The 25369-nt window shown below is 36.5% G+C and overlaps 1 protein-coding gene across 1 annotated transcript in view; it reads left to right on the top strand.

The window, feature by feature from the left end:
- Nucleotides 1–25369, top strand: part of LOC144955948 (gamma-tubulin complex component 3 homolog) — a 39141-nt gene that overhangs the window by 2653 nt on the left and 11119 nt on the right. The window contains exons 2-14 of the mRNA XM_078886210.1: nt 474–519; nt 2255–2313; nt 3020–3087; nt 3711–3785; nt 5386–5714; nt 5999–6087; nt 7835–7891; nt 8752–8870; nt 9681–9806; nt 11988–12056; nt 16564–16693; nt 20714–20880; nt 22239–22349. Coding sequence (XP_078742336.1) covers nt 474–519; nt 2255–2313; nt 3020–3087; nt 3711–3785; nt 5386–5714; nt 5999–6087; nt 7835–7891; nt 8752–8870; nt 9681–9806; nt 11988–12056; nt 16564–16693; nt 20714–20880; nt 22239–22349 — 1445 coding nt within the window. The remainder of the gene's footprint in view (nt 1–473; nt 520–2254; nt 2314–3019; nt 3088–3710; nt 3786–5385; nt 5715–5998; nt 6088–7834; nt 7892–8751; nt 8871–9680; nt 9807–11987; nt 12057–16563; nt 16694–20713; nt 20881–22238; nt 22350–25369) is intronic.

The raw sequence follows: 25369 nt of genomic DNA, 5'->3' as shown, positions 1-25369 counted from the left end.
CAATGGTGGTTGCAGTATGAATGAAGCTATGTAGGGCCTTGAACTATGAATTCGTCAATCTATTTGTTTGTTTTTTTAAAGCTGCATAAATTTCGTGAAACATCGCTACTAACAGGTCGAGTCAAATTCACAGGAGGCCTTCCATAAGCTACTACATCCCAAGTATTCTTGTTTTATAGTAGGGGGTTTGGGAGGGGGGGAAACTTTTTTTTTACAGTCTCCCTTCTCCCAAACCCCCTACTAGAAGTTCTAGTGTAGGGGGTTTGGGAGGGGGGAGACTTTGAAAAAAAAAAGAAAAGTTTCTCCCCTCCCAAACCCCCTACAATAGAACAAGAATACTTGGGATGTAGTAGCTTATGGAAGGTCTCTCAAATTCACAGACACATTCATGTATCGAATGTAAGGCAAACGTGCAAGGATTGAGAAATGGATTTGGATTATAATTATATTTCTACCCATTTGATATTTTGCAGACGCTGTGGTTCCACATTTTATACGCTTTTCAACTTTCCTATCCGGGTAAGTCTCATTACGGTTTACAAGTTTAATTTTGTTATTTAGGTCACATTCCCATTTCCAGAACAATTGTGTTTGAAGTTGTGTAGGCTCAATATATGGAAACCACTAGTAGTAGTAGTAGTATTAGTACGAGGGTTCTTTCAGAAATAACCGAAAAATGCCCATTGCTCAGCAACCAGTGGAGATTTTTTAATTCTGTAAACGACATGATATTCCTTATTTCCTTACGGATATTCCCAGAAATTATGAAGTGCATCATTTTGCACAATGAATTTCTAGACGATTTTAAAGATGGCGGCCCACCTTGAAACTTGGTCAAAGGAGGAAATCAGAGCTGTCATACGTTTTTTGAACGCCAAAAGTCTGAATCCTACCGAAATTCATAAAGAACTTCAGAGTGTATATGGTGAGCATGTTATAAGCCGTACACAAGTCTATCACTGGTGTAATTTGTTTGAAGCCGGCCATTCCGACTTGACAGACAGTGAAGGGAGAGGGCGTTCGATAACTGCGACATCAGAAGACAATGTGAAGCGAGTTGATGAGGTTATTCGTCAAGACAGGAGGTTGAAACTTCATGAAATCGCAAGCAGTCTTGAAATTTCGGAAACTTCTGCCCATAGAATTGTATTTGATGAACTTGGCTACAGAAAAGTCAGCGCAAGATGGGTTCCTAAGCAATTGACAGACAATCATAAAGAACAAAGATTGGACATCTGCAGGGAACTTTTGAGAAGAAGCAAGAGCTCACGCAGGGTTCACGGGCATACTGCCAACGCCGGCGGAGACTTTCTAGGGTATGATGTGACTTTTCTTGACAGCATAGTCACCGGTGATGAGACTTGGTTGCACCATTGCACCCCAGAAACAAAGCAAGATTCGATGACATGGAAACATCCATCCTCACCTGTCGCGAAGAAATTCAAAGTCATGCGGTTAGCAAAGAAAATAATGGGAACTGTTTTCTGGGACAGTCGTGGTGTTATTCTGTTCGAAACCTTACGACCTGGAGAAACAATCAATGCTGCAAGGTACTGCCAAACTCTTGACAAGCTTAGGGAGGCCATTCGCAGAAAACGCCCAGGGCAGTTGACCAACGGGGTCATTTTGCAACACGACAACGCTACACCCCACACAGCACGAGTGACGCAAGGTTGGCTAGAGAAATATGGATGGGAGATTTTACCACACCCACGACACAGTCCAGACCTCGCACGATCTGATTATCACCTCTTTGGGCCACTGAAACGTGAGCTGGCAGGAAAGCGCTTTGATGTCGATGAAGAGCTTGTTGACCATGTGCGGAAATGGCTACAAAACCGTGACGGAAATTTCTTCCGAGAGGGTATCTATTCCATGGTGCGGCGTTGGCAGAAGTGTGTCGACAGACTTGGCTGTAACGTAGAGAAATGAAGGACGAGTCAAGGTATGAACACGTGCAAGAATTTTGTTGATAGCATAAAAAACGCGGATTTTACAGGCATTTTTCGGTTAATTATGAAAGAGCCCTCGTAGTATCGTTCGGTTACACTTCTATGTTCTTTTAAGATATCAATCCAGGTTTGGACGTCATCATGGAAACCACTGTAGTATGTGAAGTATTCCAATCTTAAATGTTCTCGACATAAGACAAAACTAATAGGTAGAATGAGTTAGCTAATGCATTATCTCAATGTGCAATTAGCCTGCAAAGAGACATGATCAATAAACTGTTTGTTTCATTTTTATTTTACAGAAGCCATCCACACAGTCACATTGATGAATTTCAAATTGCCGAGAGTGTCAAAAAAAAGTGTAAGTTGTTTTTTTTTTTTTCTTTTCCTATATTTCTTCTCGTAAACCCCCCCCCCCCCCCCAAAAAAAAACAACCCAGAAAGTGATGATGAACCTGGTCAGTGACTGAATGATAACAATCATTGCAGAACTCTGGTTCCGATGCTGTAGCATGAGAATGGCAATTTGCACACAAGGGATCCTGCTGGATTCAGATATGGTTGATGCGGCTATGGAAGGTACTGGGTTCGAGCCTTGCCCAGCGCATAGTTGAATCCTTGGAAAAGAATCTTTACTCACATTCTCTCACTGTACTCAGGTGTAAAATGAGTACCTGGCCGTCAACAGCGTTGTCTCTGTCGGAAAATTTGTAATATCGCCTAACAGGCGTCGTGTCTCGTTCTACTTGTCACATGTTGCTGTTGGTCAGGGACCCTTTGTAAAGCGCTTTGAGCATATTTAGTGGATATTGCGCTATATAAAATCTCTATTTTTTAAAATCATTTCGCTACATACAGTGACAGATATGATAAAGAGTGTTTGTACAAATAATTTCTAAAAGGGTGCCTAACAGGTGATTTGAACTGTATGAAAATTTTTTTTTTTTTTTGTTTCGTCTGGCCAGGGGGGAGGGGAAGGAAGTATTTTTAAAACATGCATAGCATGGTGAAACAATGAAAAATGCCATATTTTATAGCCGTATTTTTATGTTCTATTTGCTCCTCAGTGGTGAATAACAATAGAGTCAAAGAAGCGGCTACTTTTGTAGATTGTCACAGAAAACTAAATGCGCAGGTGAGTTATAATCTAATCACCATTTCACAAAATTGAGCTTTTAAATTGAGCTTTATAAAGCACTATATCCACTAAAAGCGCTTTACAAGGGGTCCCTGGTCAACAGCAACATTTAACACGTAGGACGGGACATGACGCCTGTTAGGCGATATTACAATTTTTTTGGACAAAGACAGCGCTGTTAACGGCCAGGTACTCATTTTACACCTGAGTATGGTGAGAGAATGTGAGTAAAGAGTCTTTTCCAAGGACTCAACTATTGCGCTGAGCACGAGGCTTGAACCCAGGACCTTCCGATCCGAAAGCGAGTGTCATACCACAAGACCACATAGCTGCACTATGTATTATATATGGTTGTGTAGTGCTCTCCGCTCAACACCTCAGAAAACAAATTATTATTTGATATTTATTTTATCCACTCCCTTTATAAACAACATGATAATGGGTTGTCACAAATGTGTATGTTCTTGTGTGTTTGTTGTATGTTGACTCCGGCAAGTTAATTTAGAAAAACAAAAATATAAATTGTGGTTAAGTTTTGATATGTGAAATAGGAGGATGTGTGTGGACCAATTCTTCAACATTTACAATGTTATTGTTTTCTTTTTGTTTGTGTTTCACAGGGTCATCTTCGCAACAGAGGGGCTATCCTTCATCTTCTTCATAAGTTGAGTGATTTAAGTGGTACCCAGCCCCAGGTAAGGAAAAGTTCAATTGTACCGGTTCTCAACATGAAATTCTTCTCGTGTGTCACTCCCCCCCCCCCCCCCCCATCCCCCCCTTCAAAAATTTTATTGAACAAATAATAAAAATAGATGTACTATATTGAAGTTATATGAAATGCCATTGTCTTTACAGTTTGACACAATGTAGCAATGACTATCCCGCACAAATCTTTTGGCCTCTTTTTCGCTCACGAAGTGCCAGAATTCGCGTCAAAATATGGGACGAAGCCGTTTCGTATATGCTATTTAAAAAAATTAATTACGACGCTGTTTATCAATGAATATGACTGAAAGTTGGCACACAGTTAGAAAAAAGGTCATTGTAGATTATGTCAAGCGACAAAACTCGTGCGATTACCAGAAGACCGTTAAAAATAGATTTTTACTCTTTGGAGTAAAATATTTCTAAAACTACTGGGCGTGGAGGTTTTGTCGCTGACAAGGTAATACATGAACATTTCTTCTTTTTGGTTGTAAAATTTCATATGAATATGACGAGTACTTTTCCCGTATTTTACAAAACACCACCCTAATTTGCTTTTCAAGTTTCAATCTTTTAATCCACTTATTACGCAAGATACAACCCAAAGGTCGAAAAAAAAATGCCGAAAAAGTGTCCCATATTTTCGCGTTTTTTTCCTCTTTGCAGGTCATCCAAATAAATGACACCATTGAAACTGCATAACTTGTTTATTTATGAATGGATTTTCAAAATTCAAAAACATTTTTACTCAGTGGAGATAGGGCTTTGATTTTAGACAAAAATTTTCCTCAAAAAGAGAAAAAAACATTTTTCATAGTCATTGCTACACAATGTGATGTTTTGTAACCTTACATATAATTTGTGTTTTGTTGTATGTCTCCTGACGAAGGCCAAGTGTTCCCTTATATAAGAGTCACATTTACTCACTTTATCTTTCTCTCCATTTTAGTGGCTCATTTAGGCACCTCTAGTTTTTTCTTTACAGTTTGTTTTGTGAAGTGACTGGAACTGCAACTCTGAACACTCAGTTAACTCATTATGCCTTGATTATTTTTATCTATTTATTTTGTAAAATGTAAACTTCCTAGCTAATCTATGGACTTACAGCACTTGTTGAATAATACAAAAATATTGAAAAGCGACATTCAACTAAACCCTTGAAAAGTTTAATAATTTTACAAGATAGCATCACATACATAAGATCTCATCCTCATAACATTGACCGATTTTTCTGGGATTTTCTATTTTGATATATATTCAGAAAAAGGTGTCGAGCACATAAGATCTCATCCTCATAACATTGACCGATTTTTCTGGGGATTTTCTATTTTGATATATATTCAGAAAAAGGTGTCGAGCACATAAGATCTCATCCTCATAACATTGACCGATTTTTCTGGGGATTTTCTATTTTGATATATATTCAGAAAAAGGTGTCGAGCACATAAGATCTCATCCTCATAACATTGACCGATTTTTCTGGGATTTTCTATTTTGATATATATTCAGAAAAAGGTGTCGAGCACATAAGATCTCATCCTCATAATATTGACTGATTTCCTGGGATTTTCTATTTTGATATATATTCAGAAAAAGGTGTCAAGCAATCATCTGTTCAACCAAGGTCTTCCACTTCATCTGGTGTCGACACCTTACAGTAATGCTGGAGGAGGCAGCAGCAGCAGCAGTGGCAGTAGACACCAACATCAACACAAGGCATACGAGACAGGAAGTACAGGAGGAAGGTCACATATGATGGTGGGCGGTGCCAGTGGCCATCACAGCGCATCATCGTCGGCTGCTATGAGTCTCTCTGCCGTTTCCCAGCGTACTGGTGGGAGCAGTGGGATCAGTAGCATTCACGGCAGAGATTTCCGCAGTGGTGAACCTTCCCCTGTCCCACAATCTTTTGCACCAAGGTAGTGAATCCAACCTTTCGTCATTGTTGTTGTTGACTTCATCATATTTAATTTGCCATCATTATTATCAAGATCATCATCATAATAATGATAATAATCATCATCATCATCATCGCAATGAAAGTTTGTGTTATTCATAGCTTATGTAAGGATTGGAAAGCTTCAGGATTTAAAAAATAAGTCTAACAAATTGTCATTCGTTCCACAGAAACTAGAATTCATGCTAATATTTATTTTCGTTCTAATTCTTATCTTTCTTGGTTTTTTTTGTTTTTCATATTTAGTTATTTAAACACACCAGCAGGACAGAGAGGAGAGGGAGATGTCGGAGGTTACAAACCAGATATACTTGGTAGGGGAAAACAACATGCAGGTAAGTTATTATGAGTTACATGCTTGCCAAGCTGTATATCCTTTTTACGGCTATGTGGTCTAGTGGTATGACACTCGCTTTCGGATCGGAAGGTCCTGGGTTCGAGCCTCATGCTCAGCGCATAGTTGAGTCCTTGGAAAAGGCTCTTTACTCACATTCTCTCACCGTACTCAGGTGTCAAATGAGTACCTGACCGTTAACAGCGTTGTCTTTGTTCGGAAAAAAAAATTGTAATATCGCCTAACAGGCGCCATGTCCCTTCCTACATGTTAAATGTTGCTGTTGACCAGGGACCCCTTGTAAAGCGCTTTGAGCATATTTAGTAGATATTGCAATATATAAAGCTCAATTTAAAAAACAAATTTTTATAGGATTGCTTACTTTAGTAAGAATTTTTTTTTTTTTAACGCGAAACTGAATCTTTACAAGGATATGAAAAACAAGAAAATGCGGTCAGCTTTTAGAATTGTTTTTGATTTTTAAAAAAAAATTTTTGGTTGTATTTTGAGACATTCTAGGGATGAAGAATGAAACATTTAGAATATGAAAACACAATCCTGAGTTGTAAAATCGTCATTGCATATTGCTTATTGTATAGAAACTGACTGTTTTTCTTCTGAAAATATACCAAAACCTCTCTCCACCCCAAAAAAAAAACAAACATAAAATAAACGAACCAAAAACAAAATAAAAGCTCTCTTCATGGGTAAAATATAAGAATAAGAAGTCACACGATTGTCATCAGTTGGCAAGTCTTGGACTAGTGAAAACGTCGACAGTAAAGGCCTGGTTATAATGCAAAGTTTTGGAGCAGGGCATATTTAAAGATAAACCAAGTCGATAAATTGAATTAATTTAATGGCTATTTCAGAATTACCCTATAGAATTAAGTCACTGTTACCCTATAGAATATTGTCACTGTTACCCTATAGAATATTGTCACTGTTACCCTATAGAATATTGTCGCTGTTACCCTATAGAATATTGTCACTGTTACCCTATAGAATATTGTCACCGTTACCTTATAGAATATTGTCGCTGTTACCCTATAGAATATTGTCACTGTTACCCTATAGAATATTGTCACTGTTACCCTATAGAATTAAGTCACTGTTACCCTATAGAATATTGTCACTGTTACCCTATAGAATATTGTCATTGTTACCCTATAGAATATTGTCACTGTTACCCTATAGAATATCGTCACTGTTCATAATTTATGAAACGTAATTATGAGGCCCTACTGGGCCAATAGCATATCAAATTTCATGGATGCTTCTATCTAAAATGTCTGGATGGGAAGCTAGATTTGATTTAGGCCAGTTTATCCTCCGAGTGTGTAGAGGAGTAGTAAATTAAAATAGCAGTTATGTCGTTTAAAAAAAGTACTAAATCTATTCTTTGGCATTCATAAATGCAATGCATTGAAAGGGAGTTATCATCCATAACTGAGTTTTCTTTGAATTATTTCAGAAGATTTTCATCGAAATGAAAACCATCAAAAATGGTTATAATATGTCCTTTGTATACTACCACTCAGCTTGTTGTATGATCTGACTTTCTCATAGAAAGCAACACCAACAAGGTGGTGAATGGATGTACTGGAGTGTTTATAATAACGTGTCTATTGTACTGCTGCTAATATTGGAACCATACATAACTCAGTCATTTTATATCCTTTTTTAAAAAAAATTATATCTGGTTAAATACTTATTACATACTTTTTTTTTCTATAAATTTTCACCAGATATTGAATCTCTAGTTCCTACCACCAGAAAACCACTGGCTGTTTTGGGAGATAACAGTAAGTTATTGTTTTTGGTTTTCTTTTCGTTTCTGATGTATATGATTTTCTAAGTTAAATTCGCATTATTGGGCCAGTGATGTTTACATTATTTTTGCGTTGTTTAAATTACATTGGTAACAAAATGACCAAAAGACTCTTTTTCATTGCAGTAAAAGTAAAATTTATTGACAGAGACAGGAATGACAATAGATGAGTTATCAGCATGGCAATTGTAAAATAAAATAAAATTGACAAATACACTTTATTTTTATGAAAATGGGACAAAAATTCTGGTTTGAGTGATTATGACTTATATTATTGCATTTGTTTATATATATATTGAGCACTATAATTTCATGGTTTTTGATTTTATAATTTATATATAATATATATATATATATATATATATATATATTATATATATAATATAATATATATATTATATATAATATATATATATATATATATATATATATATATATATATATATATATATATATATATATAAAATATAATATATATATATATATATATATTATATATATATATATATATATATATATATATATATATATATATATATATATATATATATATATATATATATAATATAAATTATAAAATCAAAAACCATGAAATTATAGTGCTCAACTTTTTGATAAAATGAGCTATTTATAAACATTTCAAGTATAATTATGATCAATTTCTTGATGACTTCCTGATGAGAGCGAACGTTCGAAACAATATTGTAGAAGTTGATCATAATTATCTATATTGAATCATGTTGGATACAAATATGGTACAATTAGTGCTCGACATGTAGCAATGGAGCGAATTATATTTATTTATTAATTATTTATTCCGATCTCAACTTCCAGCCTCCCAGGACATTCCAGAGAGTCTACTGTTAAAAGATCTGGTATACGCCATGCAAGGCATTGACGGAAAGTACATCAAGATGGATACAACGAGACAACAGTTTAAGATTGACTCGGGGGTAAGACAAAGACATTCCAGAAAATGGGGACACTAGATGAGCATTTCACTTTTTTTAAAAATAAACTTGAGCATTTATATAGCACAATATCCACTAAACATGCGCAAAGTGCTTCACAAGGAGCCCCCAGCCAACAGCATTGATTAACGTGAAAGACGAGACATGTCACATCTCCCCCACCCCCAGGAGACAAAATCTCCACTTAATACAGTACAATTAATTTTTACCAGTGTACTCATCAATTTCTATAGAAACTTACACATTTACAAAAACCTGTTTCTGGAATCTGCTTAAATGTGGGTGTCCCTGAGATAATCAGTCACAAGGTGAAAAGTTTCGAACGGAGAAGATATTGACAATTTTAGTCAAGAGGTCAATTTTTATGTAAAATGAGTTATCAAAAATCATTAAATCAAAGTTTTTCCTACATATTGTTGATATATTTTAATTGAATTCTACTCCTAAATATTTTATTTTAATTTTTTAATGAAGGTAATTATTATACTTAATATCAACTCTTGTCAACTTTGGAAGCGATTTTCTCAAAATTAGGGTTTCACACCCTAGCCCATGCATATGACCATAACTTCATGAAAAATCATCCGATTTGCTTCAAATAAAGATTAAAATGCTCAGGAGACATTGGGCATTTAAAAAATACCAAAAAAAAAATTGCAAAAACAAACATTTTCACCATACGACTAATTATGTCAGGGACGCACACACATTGTCTCTGATTGAGTTCTTTTTTTTTTTCAATAAGAATAAAAAGTGTAAGTTTGGATAATGTATTTCTTTTCTTTCTGGCAGGTTGGTATTTCAAAAGGTCAACGGATTGAAATGTTGAAGATATCGGAGTGTGGCTGGCTGTACGCCAAAATCAGGTCCTATGTAGAACACCACAGCACAGACAAGGCGTTTGGTTTGGTGGGACAGGTATGGGAAGGCAACATAGAGGCTAAATTGTAAAACTAGAGCTTTTATGTAGCGCAATATCCACTAAATGTGCTCAAAGCGCTTTACAAGGGGTCCATGACCAACAGCAACATGTAACATGTAGAACAAGACATGACGCCTGTTAGGCGATATTACAAATTTTCCGACAGAGACAACGCTGTTGACTGCCAGGTACTCGTTTAACATTTGAGTGTGGTGAGAGAATGTGAGTAAAGAGTCTTTTCCAAGGACTCAACTATGCGCCGACCTAGGCTCGAACCCAGGACCTTCCGATCCGAAAGCGAGTGTTATACCACATCTATTGAAACAATACCAATTAAAAACCAAAAAGCGGGTGGTTGGATGGGAGCATCACCCTTGAATCATATACCTATGGTGTTCGCATGGGTGTACGATCCGATAGTGATGTCGTTTCTTCTTCTCTTTACTAGCCTATCCTGCTTCTTTGGTTTGTGATTGTATTTTTGACAGGGGATATTTTTTTTTCTGTAAATCTTCTGCCTGTTTGTTCTTGGTTATTTATAATTTAGCTTATGATATCTTTAGGTTATGATTTTGATTTACATTTGTACTATTTTTGTTAGATTGCTTGTTTTTTTGTTTCAGCGGTCTCTCATATAACCTCAATTGTGTTGGAAGAGACCTAAAGCAACAAACAAACAAAAAAAAAAAAAAACCAAAAACAATATTTTTGTCCTTGGCCTTCCTCCAGGGTCATTAGGGTCATACAAATTGAGCAAAAGATATTAAGAAAAGAAAATCATATTTGATAATATATATATATAATATATGGAGAGAAATGAAGAGGAGAAGAAACGTGGGAGGGGCCAGTGATGGGCCAGTATAATAGTGAATAGGATAGGAGAGAGAGAGAGAGAGAGAAGTTAAAACTATTAAGCGAGTATGTGTGTGTGTGTGTGTGTGCATAGTCTAGTATAGGGCAGACATGAATGAATGGGATTATCTCCCATTATACGTCGTTTAGGACCTGTAAAAAACGGTCTAGTTCATGCAGCAAATGTTGAATAATTTGACTCTGTGTCTCTTTCCTTTTTGTAATCACGTTATTTTTCTTTGTTTTATTTATTTTTTTTTTTTGGGGGGGGGGGGGTTGGTATGTTTTGCTTTGTTTTTGTTTTTTTTATTTTTTTTTGTTTTTTTACACATCATTTTTTAATTTTTCTTATTTTTCTATTTTTCATGGGGTATTCTACATGATTTGATTTCATGCATTATTTCTTAATATGTAGGAGAGGATAAACAAAATATGCTCAGTGAATTGTTAAAAAGCATCAATAGAACGAATTCTTTTTCTTCAGATTTTTTTTTTGCTCCAGTACCAGATTTTTAAAGTATTATTTTGAAGAACAGGCGATAAAAAATTGTGCAAAGTTATCAATATTAACTTAGATTATTTAAAATGTAATCAATTTGAATATGTAAAGATGTTTTTAAAATATAATACTCATTTAAACATAGTTATATGTTGGGATTTACAATGAGCCCAACGGTTTGTGTAATGGTTTGCTGATTTCAGTTCTGGCCGACGAGTAATATAAATAATTATGAAATCAGGTGAGTTTTTAAAAAATAAATATTTGACCTTAACTTGAAACCCATTCCCTATTTCGGTTTTTTTTTTTTTTTTGTTCCCTCTTCTGTCTTGCTTTTTATGTCTCAGGTCAGAGGGAACAGCGTGGCTCAGCTGTACGGTCTTTGCTTTGTACCTTAAAGGTACAGAGTTCGATCACCTGCTCAATTTGTGACCCACCATCTCTAAACGGTATTATGTTGGGATGGCTTAGGTGCAAATAATTGAATTTATTGACATAAACATGAAACTTGAGGTTTGTTTCAATTTGTTATGTTACAGAATGAAGACAATTTCTCATAATGCAAAAGCTCAAAAATTGGTATTGACTATCAATTTAATTCTAAAGTCACTTTTCGGGGTCCAAATCATCCCGACATAATACCGTTTCGAGACAAAGGGTCACATTTGCGGTGCTGCACTGCGGCTGACGCCTGGTTTATTCCAGTCTTCCCTTGGAATAGAGTAGACCCTAGATACAAATTTCCCCTATGGGATTAATAAAGGGAATTTTATTTTTATTTTTTAAAATCTTTTAATTTATTGATCTCCTCTTGTGTTACCTTCAGAGTTTTTGTGCTTCGTTACGTCAGGAGATGACAGAGTACCTGAGGCATATTGCTGTCTTGGAGGCACAGGTAAGCTTTATGTCCTTTAAACACAATATGTAGAATAAATCCTGTTTTTACTCAAAACCAATCGGGGTTTTTTTTTCTATTTTCTTTAATCATTATGTTTTGTTTTTGATTTAAACTTTTTTTTTTTTTTACAATTTATTTCTGAAACTGTATTTTTCATGGGACATTCTTTTTTTTTCTTTTTCTCCTTCTTTTTTTTTAATGCCTGAATGATTACAAGTTAGATTTCTTGATATATAGAAGAAGAGAAACAAAATAAGCTCCGTAAATTCTTAAAAAGCAACATAGATCGAATCTCCTGTTTCTTCATTTAATATAACTCGTGTTGTGTGAAGGTTCACTAAAATTGGGTTTGGTAACATTCACATTTTAGATTGACCGGACGCTTGAAGGAAATCTGTAATTGTGTGTAATCTGTTACTAATCTTCTCTGTGCCGAATGGCAAGTAAGAAAGTGAATGATAAGGAGGCAGACACGGGTGCAAGATAAGACTCTGAAAAGTTGTATCTGAATTTGTGTCATACAACATTGCTAGCAGAGAGAAAAGTTGTATATGAAACTGTGTCATACACCATTGCTAGCAGAGAGAAAAGTTGTATATGAAACTGTGTCATACAATGCTAGTAGAGTGAAAAGTTGTATATGAAACTGTGTCATACAATACTAGTAGAGTGGAAAGTTGTATATGAAACTGTGTCATACAATACTAGTAGAGTGGAAAGTTGTATATGAAACTGTGTCATACAATACTAGTAGAGTGAAAAGTTGTATATGAAACTGTGTCTCCCATATAGGGCAGGGAGGTACTTACTGCGTCTTCTATCCCCCTATATCTGTTTTCCAACATGCTTTCTGTCTTTGTCTTGGAATGAGATTACTTGGTTTTGTCCTGGTCCTGGCCAGATGCCCTGGCTGAGAGGGAAACAGTCAAATGTATAGTTAGTTTCGGGAGATGATATTTTTTCCCTTGTAAGTCATCTCTCTGTTATGCACTGTAATATGTTCTTTATATTATAATATACGATTTGTAAAACATATGAGTGTATTCCTCTTAGTAGGGACCTGTGCTTGTGTCTGGATAAGACTTTTAGTGATCTCAAACTAAGTACTTTGATAGTGTGCTCTTGGAATCTACATCTGTCTCTTATTTTAACCAAATCCCTTTTGTCTTACCTTTTCTTGGGTGCTTTAATTGTAATTCTAGAACTTTTTACTATCCCATTTTCTTCCTTTTTACTGGTGCTGATATGACCTTAATGTGTTGCAAGTGCCGTAAAACCCTTAAAAACATTTTTTAAAAATATTAACAAACTGTGTCATACAATGCTAGCAGAGAGAAAAATACTGGACAAAATCATCCCAATAAATATCAGCTAGCCTCAATTGTGGGGATCAAACCTCGGACCTCCTGATTACCACTATGACATCAGCACAAGAGATGTAGTTGATTCCAATGCATTGTTTTCCATCAAATTTCCAAATTCATTGTCGGATGTTTGTTTGGAATTTCGTTGGAACAGCTACTTCACTTTTCTTTTCTTTGAATCTACGATTGTTTTGTCTGGGTGGGATCTTTTGACCTCCCATGGTGGGCAGGAGGTCACTTGCTATGTCTATATCTATTTTCTGAAATGCTTTCTGTCTTTGTCTTGGAATGTGATTGATTGGTTTTGTCCTGGCCGTTGCCAGAGTCCATGGCTGAGAGGGAAACAGTCAAATGTATATAGTATTAGTCATGGGGAGGGGGTGATATTTGTATTTTCCTTGTAAATTTTCTCTCTGTTATGTATTATGTTTTTTGTTTTGAATATATTAATGGTTTGTAAACAATTGAACGTGTTCATCCTGGTGGGATCCTGTGTTTACGTCTGGATGAGATCATAAACAGTTAGGTGATCTCAAACTAATTACACTGATTGTATGCTCTTGGCATCTACATCCATTCCCTATTTGAACCAATTCCCCTTTATCTTACTTTTACTTGGGTGCTTTGAATTGTGAATCTAGAATTTTTGACTATCCCGTTTTCTTCTTTTTTTTTTTACTGATGCTGAAACGACCAAAATGTGTCGCAAAAACACTGAAAAACAAAAACAAACAATGATTTTGTTTTTAGCATTTCGGTCACTATTGCGGCTCACAGTGGTTTACCAGCGGATCACTTAGTTGAGATGCTAGGTCAAGAGGTCACTACTCTCCTTCTCTTTACCTGCGCTCTGGTATGGCACGTGCCTGCAGTCAGTGAAGCGAGTAGTCTAATTGGTCTGATAAATAATGGCATAGCCAAGCCACAATTATCTTAAATGTAAATCTATATCACTCATGTTATAGATTGAAATCCCCCTCACACAGTGGACTAAATATCATAGATATCATCAGTATATTTCTCTCTCAGGAAGACAGCAAAGTAGACTCACATTTTCACTACATTTATCATTTAAATCAAATGTTTCTGGAATCCCTACAACAACAATCAGACGTTGCAGTTTATTTTTATTCACACTGGTACATAGTACAAACTGTCTACTTTCTGTTGCACTAATGTTAATTCAGTTCAACAAATATGTAACAAGTGTAGGGGTGGGGTATCAAATTTCACTGGGAATATCTAGCAGTCTATGAGATGTCCAGGCTATGGTGGGTGATGAATTTGGACCAGTTACACAATGTAAACAATGTCATAATCATTTCCTGGACTCCCACTGACCATGGAAAACTTTACTACACCAATTCTACAGTTTTATCATTAAAAGTTCCCACGAATATGGTAAAGGAGTGAAGAAGTCATACTTATTGTAGTACAGGAATATATATATACACTCTGCAAGTAGCCCTACAATAATAGTTCTTAAATACACATCTGTTACTGATTTAAGAAATATGAAATGAATGGGTTTGTTTCATTCATGTCTCTGTTGATTGGTGTGGGAAGGTTTTATTCACCGGCTGCACTACTTGTACATTGTGAATATTGAGAATAATGTCTGAATATCTCTTAATTCCTAGGAGGTGCCACTATTATATTCTCTATCTTGGCTATGTTTGAGTACTCTTCCCCCCCCCCCCCCCCCCCCCCGCTCCCACTTCCCCTCTTCTTATTTTCCCCAGTCAAACTTGCCTTTGTGGAATACTATCTGTACTAACTGTTGATGTTTTATCGTTGTTGTCAGTGATATGAATTAGGTGTAGTGTGAATGTGATGCATTTCTCTTAGCCTGTCTTTTACGTTTGTATGTGTGTATATATGCAGGATGTATGTGTGTATGTAGGCATGTGTGTGTGTGTGTGAGAGAGAGAGAGAGAGAGAGAGAGAGAGAGAGAGAGAGAGGGGGGAGGGAGAGAGAGAGAGAGAAAGAAAGAAAGAAAGAGAGTGAGAGAGAGAGGAAGAGAGAGGATGCCTTTTTCTGCCATATTCATTGCTTGTATTATCTACTACGCCACTGTGATGGTGTTGTTGTTTGGTGTAATGACGATGATTTTGTTTCTATTTGTAATAGTGAAGTAAAACCTACACACACAATATATTGCTTTATATGTTCTTTAGGAGTGTGTTAAATTGTTTAATCAACTTATCTCCATATCTTTTAAATACATTATAAAATACAAATTAAGAGAACATACCAGATGTCCAGCCCATTACATTTATGACCATTAAAAACGTAGTTAAAATGTGTTGAATCAGAAAATGAATGTTTTACTGTGTGTAATAATATTAAGACTGGACAAAGCAGTAATTGGTATCGGAATCCAACGTCTGATTTTAAAGATTTGAATTTTTTATTGTCCGCACAACAACAAAAATATTTTAAAATAGTAGGGATTTTAAATTGCTTATAAAACCTATCAGAATAATCACAATAAAACGAAAAAAGAACCAACATAACAAGTGAAAGTATTAATGTCTGTTCCATTAGTTAATATTTTTGTAATGTAAGTGGTCATCTAGATATGGTGTTATATTACATCACGAAAATGCAATACTTTGTGTCTTAACCCTCAAAAAGGGGAATCCCCGTCCAGGTAGCCAATTTTACAGCATGCAGCTGCTGTTGTCAGTCACTTGCTGGGTTCCAGCAGTATAACTAAGTGATCCGATTTTATGAAGAAATAAACAGCAGTGGGCTATGTGGTCTTGTGGTATGACACTCACTTTCGGATTGGAAGGTCCTGGGTTCGAGCCTCGCTCAGCGTATAGTTGAGTCCTTGGAAAAGACTCTTTACTCGCATTCTCTCACCGTACTCAGGTGTAAAATGAGTACCTGGCTGTCGCCTAAGAGGCGTTATGTCCCGTTCTACATGTTACGTGTTGCTGTTGGTCAGGGAGCCTTTGTAAAGCGCTTTGAGCATAGTGGATATTGTGCTATATAAAAGCTCTATTTTTTGGGGGGGTTTTTTTTGTTTGTTTTATTGTCGTTTTGTATACTTCTTACAAATCCTATCACTGCCCTCTTTCTAAAGAGTATTGTCTTATTTGTTTAATAATGTTTGTATTTATTTTACTTTCAGATTCACCAAGACTTAGACCCAGGTTTGGGGGAATCTGTGTCAAACATGACCCTGGCAAGGTTGAGGGTTTGGACCTTCGATTCTATCAAGAGACTCAAGTTCTTGGCCGCTCTTGTAGACATCTCAAGAGGTTGGTGCGACCGCTGTCATTTTCACGACTCAATATGCATTTTGTAACAAAGTTTTCTATTTTTTCTTTTGCACAAAACTTATGGAAAGTTCTTGTTCGTCTTATAGTCTTATAAAATATAAACGTCGTGTTTTTAATCCAAATTTTGTAAATTTTAATTAATAGATATAATGATGTTATTTGGATCTGCATTTAGTAGTAAAGTTTTCCTTTTTTTTTTTTTCTTTTTTTAATTTTGCACAAAACTTATGGAATGCTTTTGATCCTCTTATAGTCTTGTAAAATATAAACGTCATCTTTTTCAGTCAAATGTTGTAAATTTCTATTAATTGATATAAATGATGTTATTTGGATTGATCAAAGATATCCTTTCTTATAAAAGCTTTGAAAAAACATTCTTTTTTTCTTCTAATCTTTTCTTAACTATTTTCTTTTTAAAATCATATCTCTATTTACCAATAGTTTTCAATAATTCTGAGGAGAGATCAAAATAGAAATTTAGCACACAAAATTCAAAGAAATCGGTGCAGATGGAATGGATGGTCATGTACATGAATAATAAAAACTTTTTGCATGTTAACACTATTTAAAACGTCCTGGCTGGAGGTTACGAAAGACTTAGAAAGAAAGAAGGAATATCAGAACTAGTACAAAGAAAAGACATGGACTGAAAGAAGCAATAAAAATGACTTAGAAAGAGGGAATATCAGAACTAGTACAAAGAAAAGACATGGACTGAAAGAAGCAATAAAAATGACTTAGAAAGAGGGAATATCAGAACTAGTACAAAGAAAAGACATGGACTGAAAGAAGCAACAAAAAATACTTAGAAAGAGGGAATATCAGAAATAGTACAAGGAAAAGACATGGACTGAAAGAAGCAATAAAAATGACTTAGAAAGAGGGAATATCAGAACTAGTACAAAGAAAAGACATGGACTGAAAGAAGCAATAAAAATGACTTCGAAAGAGGGAATATCAGAACTAGTACAAAGAAAAGACATGGACTGAAAGGAGCAATAAAAATGACTTCGAAAGAGGGAATATCAGAAATAGTACAATGAAAAGACATGGACTGAAAGAAGCAATAAAAATGACTTAGAAAGAGGGAATATCAGAAATAGTACAAAGAAAAGACATTTACTGAAAGAAGCAATAAAAATGACTTCGAAAGAGGGAATATCAGAACTAGTACAAAGGAAAGACATGGACTGAAAGAAGCAACAAAAAATACTTAGAAAGAGGGAATATCAGAAATAGTACAAAGAAAAGACATGGACTGAAAGAAGCAATAAAAATGACTTAGAAAGAGGGAATTTCAGAAATAGTACAAAGAAAAGACATGGACTGAAAGAAGCAATAAAAAATACTTAGAAAGAGGGAATATCAGAAATAGTACAAGGAAAAGACATGGACTGAAAGGAGCAATAAAAATGACTTCGAAAGAGGGAATATCAGAAATAGTACAAAGAAAAGACATGGACTGAAAGAAGCAACAAAAAATACTTAGAAAGAGGGAATATCAGAAATAGTACAAAGAAAAGACATGGACTGAAAGAAGCAATAAAAATGACTTAGAAAGAGGGAATATCAGAACTAGTACAAGGAAAAGACATGGACTGAAAGAAGCAATAAAAATGACTCAGAAAGAGGGAATATCAGAAATAGAATAGTACAAAGAAAAGACATGGACTGAAAGAAGCAACAAAAAATGACTTAGAAAGAGGGAATATCAGAACTAGTACAAGGAAAAGACATGGACTGAAAGAAGCAATTAAAAATGACTTGAAAGAGGGAATATCAGAATAGTACAAAGAAAAGACATGGACTGAAAGAAGCAATAAAAATGACTTAGAAAGAGGGAATATCAGAATAGTACAAGGAAAAGACATGGACTGAAAGAAGCAAAAAATGACTTAAAAGAGGGAATATCAGAATAGTACAAAGAAAAGACATGGACTGAAAGAAGCAATAAAAAGACTTAGAAAGAGGGAATATCAGAAATATACAAGGAAAAGACATGGACTGAAAGAAGCAAAAAAATACTTAGAAAGAGGGAATATCAGAAATAGTACAAAGAAAAGACATGGACTGAAAGAAGCAATAAAAATGACTTGAAAGAGGGAATATCAGAACTAGTACAAAGGAAAAGACATGGACTGAAAGAAGCAATAAAAATACTTAGAAAGAGGGAATATCAGAATAGTACAAGGAAAAGACATGGACTGAAAGAAGCAATAAAACAGACTTAGAAAGAAAGAGGAAATATCAGAAATAGTACAAAGAAAAGACATGGACTGAAAGAAGCAATAAAAATGACTTAGAAAGAGGGAATATCAGAAATAGTACAAAGAAAAGACATGGACTGAAAGAAGCAATAAAAATGACTTAGAAAGAGGGAATATCAGAAATAGTACAAAGAAAAGACATGGACTGAAAGAAGCAATAAAAATACTTAGAAAGAGGGAATATCAGAATAGTACAAGGAAAAGACATGGACTGAAAGAAGCACAAAAAATGACTTAGAAAGAGGAATATCAGAATAGTACAAGAAAAGACATGGACTGAAAGAAGCAAAAAAAATACTTAGAAAAGGGAATATCAGAAATAGTACAAGAAAAGACATGGACTGAAAGAAGCAAAAAAATGACTTAGAAAGAGGGAATATCAGAAATAGTACAAAGAAAGACATGGACTGAAAGAAGCAATAAAAATGACTTAGAAAGAGGGAATATCAGAATAGTACAAGAAAAGACATGGACTGAAAGAAGCAATAAAAATATTAGAAAGAGGGAATATCAGAATAGTACAAGAAAAGACATGGACTGAAAGAAGCAATAAAAATGACTTAGAAAGAGGGAATATCAGAACTAGTACAAGGAAAAGACATGGACTGAAAGAAGCAATAAAAATGACTTAGAAAGAGGGAATATCAGAACTAGTACAAGGAAAAGACATGGACTGAAAGAAGCAATAAAAACGACTTAGAAAGAGGGAATATCAGAACTAGTACAAGGAAAAGACATGGACTGAAAGAAGCAATAAAAATGACTTAGAAAGAGGGAATTTCAGAAATAGTACAAGGAAAAGACATGGACTGAAAGAAGCAATAAAAATGACTTAGAAAGAGGGAATATCAGAAATAGTACAAAGAAAAGACATGGACTGAAAGAAGCAATAAAAATGACTTAGAAAGAGGGAATATCAGAACTATTACAAAGAAAAGACATGGACTGAAAGAAGCAATAAAAATGACTTAGAAAGAGGGAATTTCAGAAATAGTACAATGAAAAGACAAGGACTGAAAGAAGCAATAAAAATGACTTAGAAAGAGGGAATATCAGAACTAGTACAATGAAAAGACAAGGACTGAAAGAAGCAATAAAAACGAATTCCAACAGTATAGGATGAGTAAATAAGAAATGATAGTGGGCAGGGTGGCTCAGTGGTACGGTCTTTGCTTCTTACCCGAAAGGTATCAAGTTCGTTTCCTCTTCTGTCTTGCTTTAGATGTCTCAGGTCAGAGGGGACAGCGTGGCTCAGCTGTTCGGTCTTTGCTTTGTACCTTAAAGGTACCGAGTTCGATCATCTGCCGCTGCGCTGTGTGGCCTTGAGCAAGTCACCTTGCCCAAGCACAGTTTGCAGCTCTGCACTGCGGCTGATGCCTGGGTTATTCCAGTCTTCCCTTGGAATAGAGCCCAGAGAAAAATATTCCCCTATAGGATGAATAAAGGGAATTTTATCTTTTAAAAAATCTTTTTATAGCAATTATCTGAAAATTTCTAGCATTTGACACCAGTATATATGTTTTCGTCACATATTGACAACTCACAAATATCTGTCCATCTGCACACTCACTCAAATTTTTACACAAGAGATGAATACAGACCCAGAAAAAGTTTTTAATAATAGTAAGATCAAGCTTATTTTGAGAAAAGAAATTCATCTATACGAAGTAAAGCTTGTAACAAAAGTTCCAGTTTTGTCTTTTTTTTAAATATTTTTTTTTGTCTCCAAAAGGTAAAAAAGGTGGTGCCCTCACATCGTCCATCTACTCGTACAGTCAACACGGGGACCCAAAGATCAAATCCCTCATCTCCAAACAACTGACAGCTGTGTGTCAGCCCATCTACACCACCTTGCTCAGATGGATGTACGATGGAGAGTTGGAGGATACCTATCATGAGGTAAGAATACAAGTGAATAATGATGATAATGATAGTAATAATAATAATAATTCTATTATCTAAAAATGCTAATATATCATTATCTAAAAGAAAATGAATTAAATGTATATGAATATGTTTCCTCACGTCTCCAAAATCGGAAATTGACTCACCCTCTTCCCCCTTCCCCCCCCCCCCCCCCCCCTGTGTTCTTCATATATATTTTTTCTTTTTTTTTTTTTTTTCATTTTAAAATTTATTTTTTTTTCTTTTTAATTTTTTTTTTTTTTTAATGTGGGAATGGATGGGTGGGAGGTAGAGGCTGCTGAAATTCAGGTCTGGTGAAAATTGAAAAAAAAAAAAAAATAATAATAAAAGTATATATGTTGGTCTTCATCATTCTCCTCCCATTGTATCCTAAATTTGTATTTTAATGAAGAGGAGAGCATCAACATCAGTTTCCCGTTTTTTTTTGTGTTATAACGGAGGATATTCTGTTTGCGTTTTTTTTTTATCATATGTTAATGTTACGCTCTTTAATATATATATTGAGCTTTTATATAGAGCAATATCCACTAATAAATGTGCTCAAAGCGCTTTACAAGGGGTCCCTGGCCAACAGCAACAGTTTAACATTTAGGATGGGACATGACGCCTGTTAGGGGATGTTACAATTTTTTCAGATTGAGACAACACTGTTAACTGCCAGGTACTCATTTTACACCTGAGTACGGTGAGAGAATGTGAGTAAAGAGTCTTTTCCAAGGACACAACTATGCGCCGAGCATGAGGCTCGAACCCAGGACCTTTCGATCCGAAAGCTAGTGAATGTCATACCATAAGACCACATAACCGCAATATACCAGACCATGACACAGTCTTATTTTTATTGATAATTTTCCATAAAGTCATTTTGGGGGGATATAGTTTAACAATCTTCTAACCAACTATAGGAAAATCGTCACATTCGTTACGATACAACCAACCAACATTTTTCTTATTCAAATTTATTTTGTACATCATACAAATTGTAAAAATTGAAAAGTGTGTTATAGAGCATGTTTTGTTAACGAAATTATGTATTGCAAGATCTTTACTGCTATTGTGTTTGAGTGATAAAAAATATATTTTTATGTTAGTTGGGTGTGAAGTTTTGAGGAAAATCCTGAAAATGGCTGGTAAGGAGAGAGTTAATCATATATATTCACTCAAAAGTGCATTTTTCATTTTCTTAAATAGAAATTATTTTTTTTTTTGCGATTAATTTTATGTTTTTAATTGTAAAGAACATGATGCATTCATGTGTCTTAGCTTGTTTGATAGTCGGATAATGATTGGAAAAGAAACAACCCATAGCTTTAATTTGTTTATTCCTTCAGTTTTTTGTGGCGTCGGATCCAACGGTAAACAACGAGAGGCTTTGGCACGACAAATACAGCTTGAGAAAATCAATGATTCCATCCTTCATCTCCATTGGTCAGGCCAGTAAGGTAAGACTTGGCCGTTCATCTCAATTGGTCAGGCCAGTAAGGTAAGACTTGGCCGTTCATCTCAATTGGTCAGGCCAGTAAGGTAAGACTTGGCCGTTCATCTCAATTGTTCAGGCCAGTAAGGTAAGACTTGGCCGTTCATCTCAATTGGTCAGGCCAGTAAGGTAAGACTTGGCCGTTCATCTCAATTGGTCAGGCCAGTAAGGTAAGACTTGGCCGTTCATCTTAATTGGTCAGGCCAGTAAGGTAAGACTTGGCCGTTCATCTCCATTGGTCATGCCAGTAAGGTAAGACTTGGCCGTTCATCTCAATTGGTCAGGCCAGTAAGGTAAGACTTGGCCGTTCATCTCAATTGGTCAGGCCAGTAAGGTAAGACTTGGCCGTTCATCTCCATTGGTCAGGCCAGTAAGGTAAGACTTGGCCGTTCATCTCCATTGGTCAGGCCAGTAAGGTAAGACTTGGCCGTTCATCTCCATTGGTCAGGCCAGTAAGGTAAGACTTGGCCGTTCATCTCCATTGGTCAGGCCAGTAAGGTAAGACTTGGCCGTTCATCTCAATTGGTCAGACCAGTAAGGTAAGACTTGGCCGTTCATCTCAATTGGTCAGGCCAGTAAGGTAAGACTTGGCCGTTCATCTCCATTGGTCAGGCCAGTAAGGTAAGACTTGGCCGTTCATCTCAATTGGTCAGGCCAGTAAGGTAAGACTTGGCCGTTCATCTCAATTGGTCAGGCCAGTAAGGTAAGACTTGGCCGTTCATCTCAATTGGTCAGGCCAGTAAGGTAAGACTTGGCCCTTCATCTCCATTGGTCAGGCCAGTAAGGTAAGACTTGGCCGTTCATCTCAATTGGTCAGGCCAGTAAGGTAAGACTTGGCCGTTCATCTCAATTGGTCAGGCCAGTAAGGTAAGACTTGGCCGTTCATCTCAATTGGTCAGGCCAGTAAGGTAAGACTTGGCCGTTCATCTCAATTGGTCAGGCCAGTAAGGTAAGACTTGGCCGTTCATCTCAATTGGTCAGGCCAGTAAGGTAAGACTTGGCCGTTCATCTCAATTGGTCAGGCCAGTAAGGTAAGACTTGGCGTTCATCTCAATTGGTCAGGCCAGTAAGGTAAGACTTGGCCGTTCATCTCAATTGGTCAGGCCATTAAGGTAAGACTTGGCCGTTCATCTTAATTGGTCAGGCCAGTAAGGTAAGACTTGGCCGTTCATCTCAATTGGTCAAGCCAGTAAGGTAAGACTTGGCCGTTCATCTCAATTGGTCAGGCCAGTAAGGTAAGACTTGGCCGTTCATCTCAATTGGTCAGGCCAGTAAGGTAAGACTTGGCCGTTCATCTCAATTGGTCAGGCCAGTAAGGTAAGACTTGGCCGTTCATCTCAATTGGTCAGGCCAGTAAGGTAAGACTTGGCCGTTCATCTCAATTGGTCAGGCCAGTAAGGTAAGACTTGGCCGTTCATCTCAATTGGTCAGGCCAGTAAGGTAAGACTTGGCCGTTCATCTCAATTGGTCAGGCCAGTAAGGTAAGACTTGGCCGTTCATCTCAATTGGTCAGGCCAGTAAGGTAAGACTTGGCCGTTCATCTCAATTGGTCAGGCCAGTAAGGTAAGACTTGGCCGTTCATCTCAATTGGTCAGGCCAGTAAGGTAAGACTTGGCCCTTCATCTCCATTGGTCAGGCCAGTAAGGTAAGACTTGGCCGTTCATCTCAATTGGTCAGGCCAGTAAGGTAAGACTTGGCCGTTCATCTCAATTGGTCAGGCCAGTAAGGTAAGACTTGGCCGTTCATCTCAATTGGTCAGGCCAGTAAGGTAAGACTTGGCCGTTCATCTCAATTGGTCAGGCCAGTAAGGTAAGTCTTGGCCGTTCATCTCAATTGGTCAGGCCAGTAAGGTAAGACTTGGCCGTTCATCTCAATTGGTCAGGCCAGTAAGGTAAGACTTGGCCGTTCATCTCAATTGGTCAGGCCAGTAAGGTAAGACTTGGCCGTTCATCTCTATTGGTCAGGCCAGTAAGGTAAGACTTGGCCGTTCATCTCAATTGGTCAGGCCAGTAAGGTAAGACTTGGCCGTTCATCTCAATTGGTCAGGCCAGTAAGGTAAGACTTGGCCAAACACCTCATGGTGGTCAATGCAAAACTGTCTTCTTTAGTCAATGCAGGCTGCCTCTTTTACAGATTTGCCTAAATAAGTGCAGAAGACACCAGCAAAGCATCATCTTTCAACTGAGAACACAACACATACCGCTCATGAGCCATTTAAACAAAATTACAAAAGACACATCCCCTTCCTCCCCCCTATGTCAACACCCCAATGAAACAGTAACACACCACTTGCTTGAAGACCTAAGATGTACATTCCTCCCACCAAATCCAAGCATCAGTAACATACTTTATGGTCACCTGGAACAACTACAAAAGACGTCTATCTTCTACGTCATGGCACAAGACCGAAGGGCTAGAGCTCAGGTGGTCGCTGGTTCGGATAAGTTACAGAATTGCTCCTGGGTGGGGTTCCTAACCTCCCATCATATTGGGCAGGGAGCTACTTACTGTGTCTTCTATCCCCTTATATCTGTTTTCCAACTTGCTTTCTGTCTTTTGTCTTGGAATAAGATCTCTTGGTTTTGTCCTGGCCGTGGCTGAGAGGGAAACAGTCGAATGTATAGTTATTGTATTGGGAGATGATGTTTTTTTCCTTGTAAATCATCTCTCTGTTATGTATTATTATATTTGTTGTTTTGAATTTATAATGTAAACATTTGAGTGTATTCCTCTTAGTGGGGACCTGTGCTCGTGTCTGGATTAGTCTTTTGGGTGATCTCAAACTAAGTACTTTGATAGTATGCTTTTGGAATCGACATCTGCTTCCTATTTGTTCTCAATTCCCCTTTGTCTTACTTTTTCTTGGGTGCTTTAATTGTAATTCTAGAACTCTTTACTATCCCATATTCTCCCTTTTTACTGGCGCTGATATGACCGTTATGTATTGCAAGCGCCGTAAAACCCTTAAAAACAAAAAACAAAACA

Source organism: Berghia stephanieae, chromosome 10 (genome assembly GCF_034508935.2).
Source record: "Berghia stephanieae isolate SIO BIC M18660-M18661 chromosome 10, UCSD_Bste_1.3, whole genome shotgun sequence".
NCBI lineage: Eukaryota > Metazoa > Mollusca > Gastropoda > Nudibranchia > Aeolidiidae > Berghia > Berghia stephanieae.
Note: the sequence above shows the minus strand (reverse complement) of the source record. Positions and strands in the feature narration are given on the sequence as shown.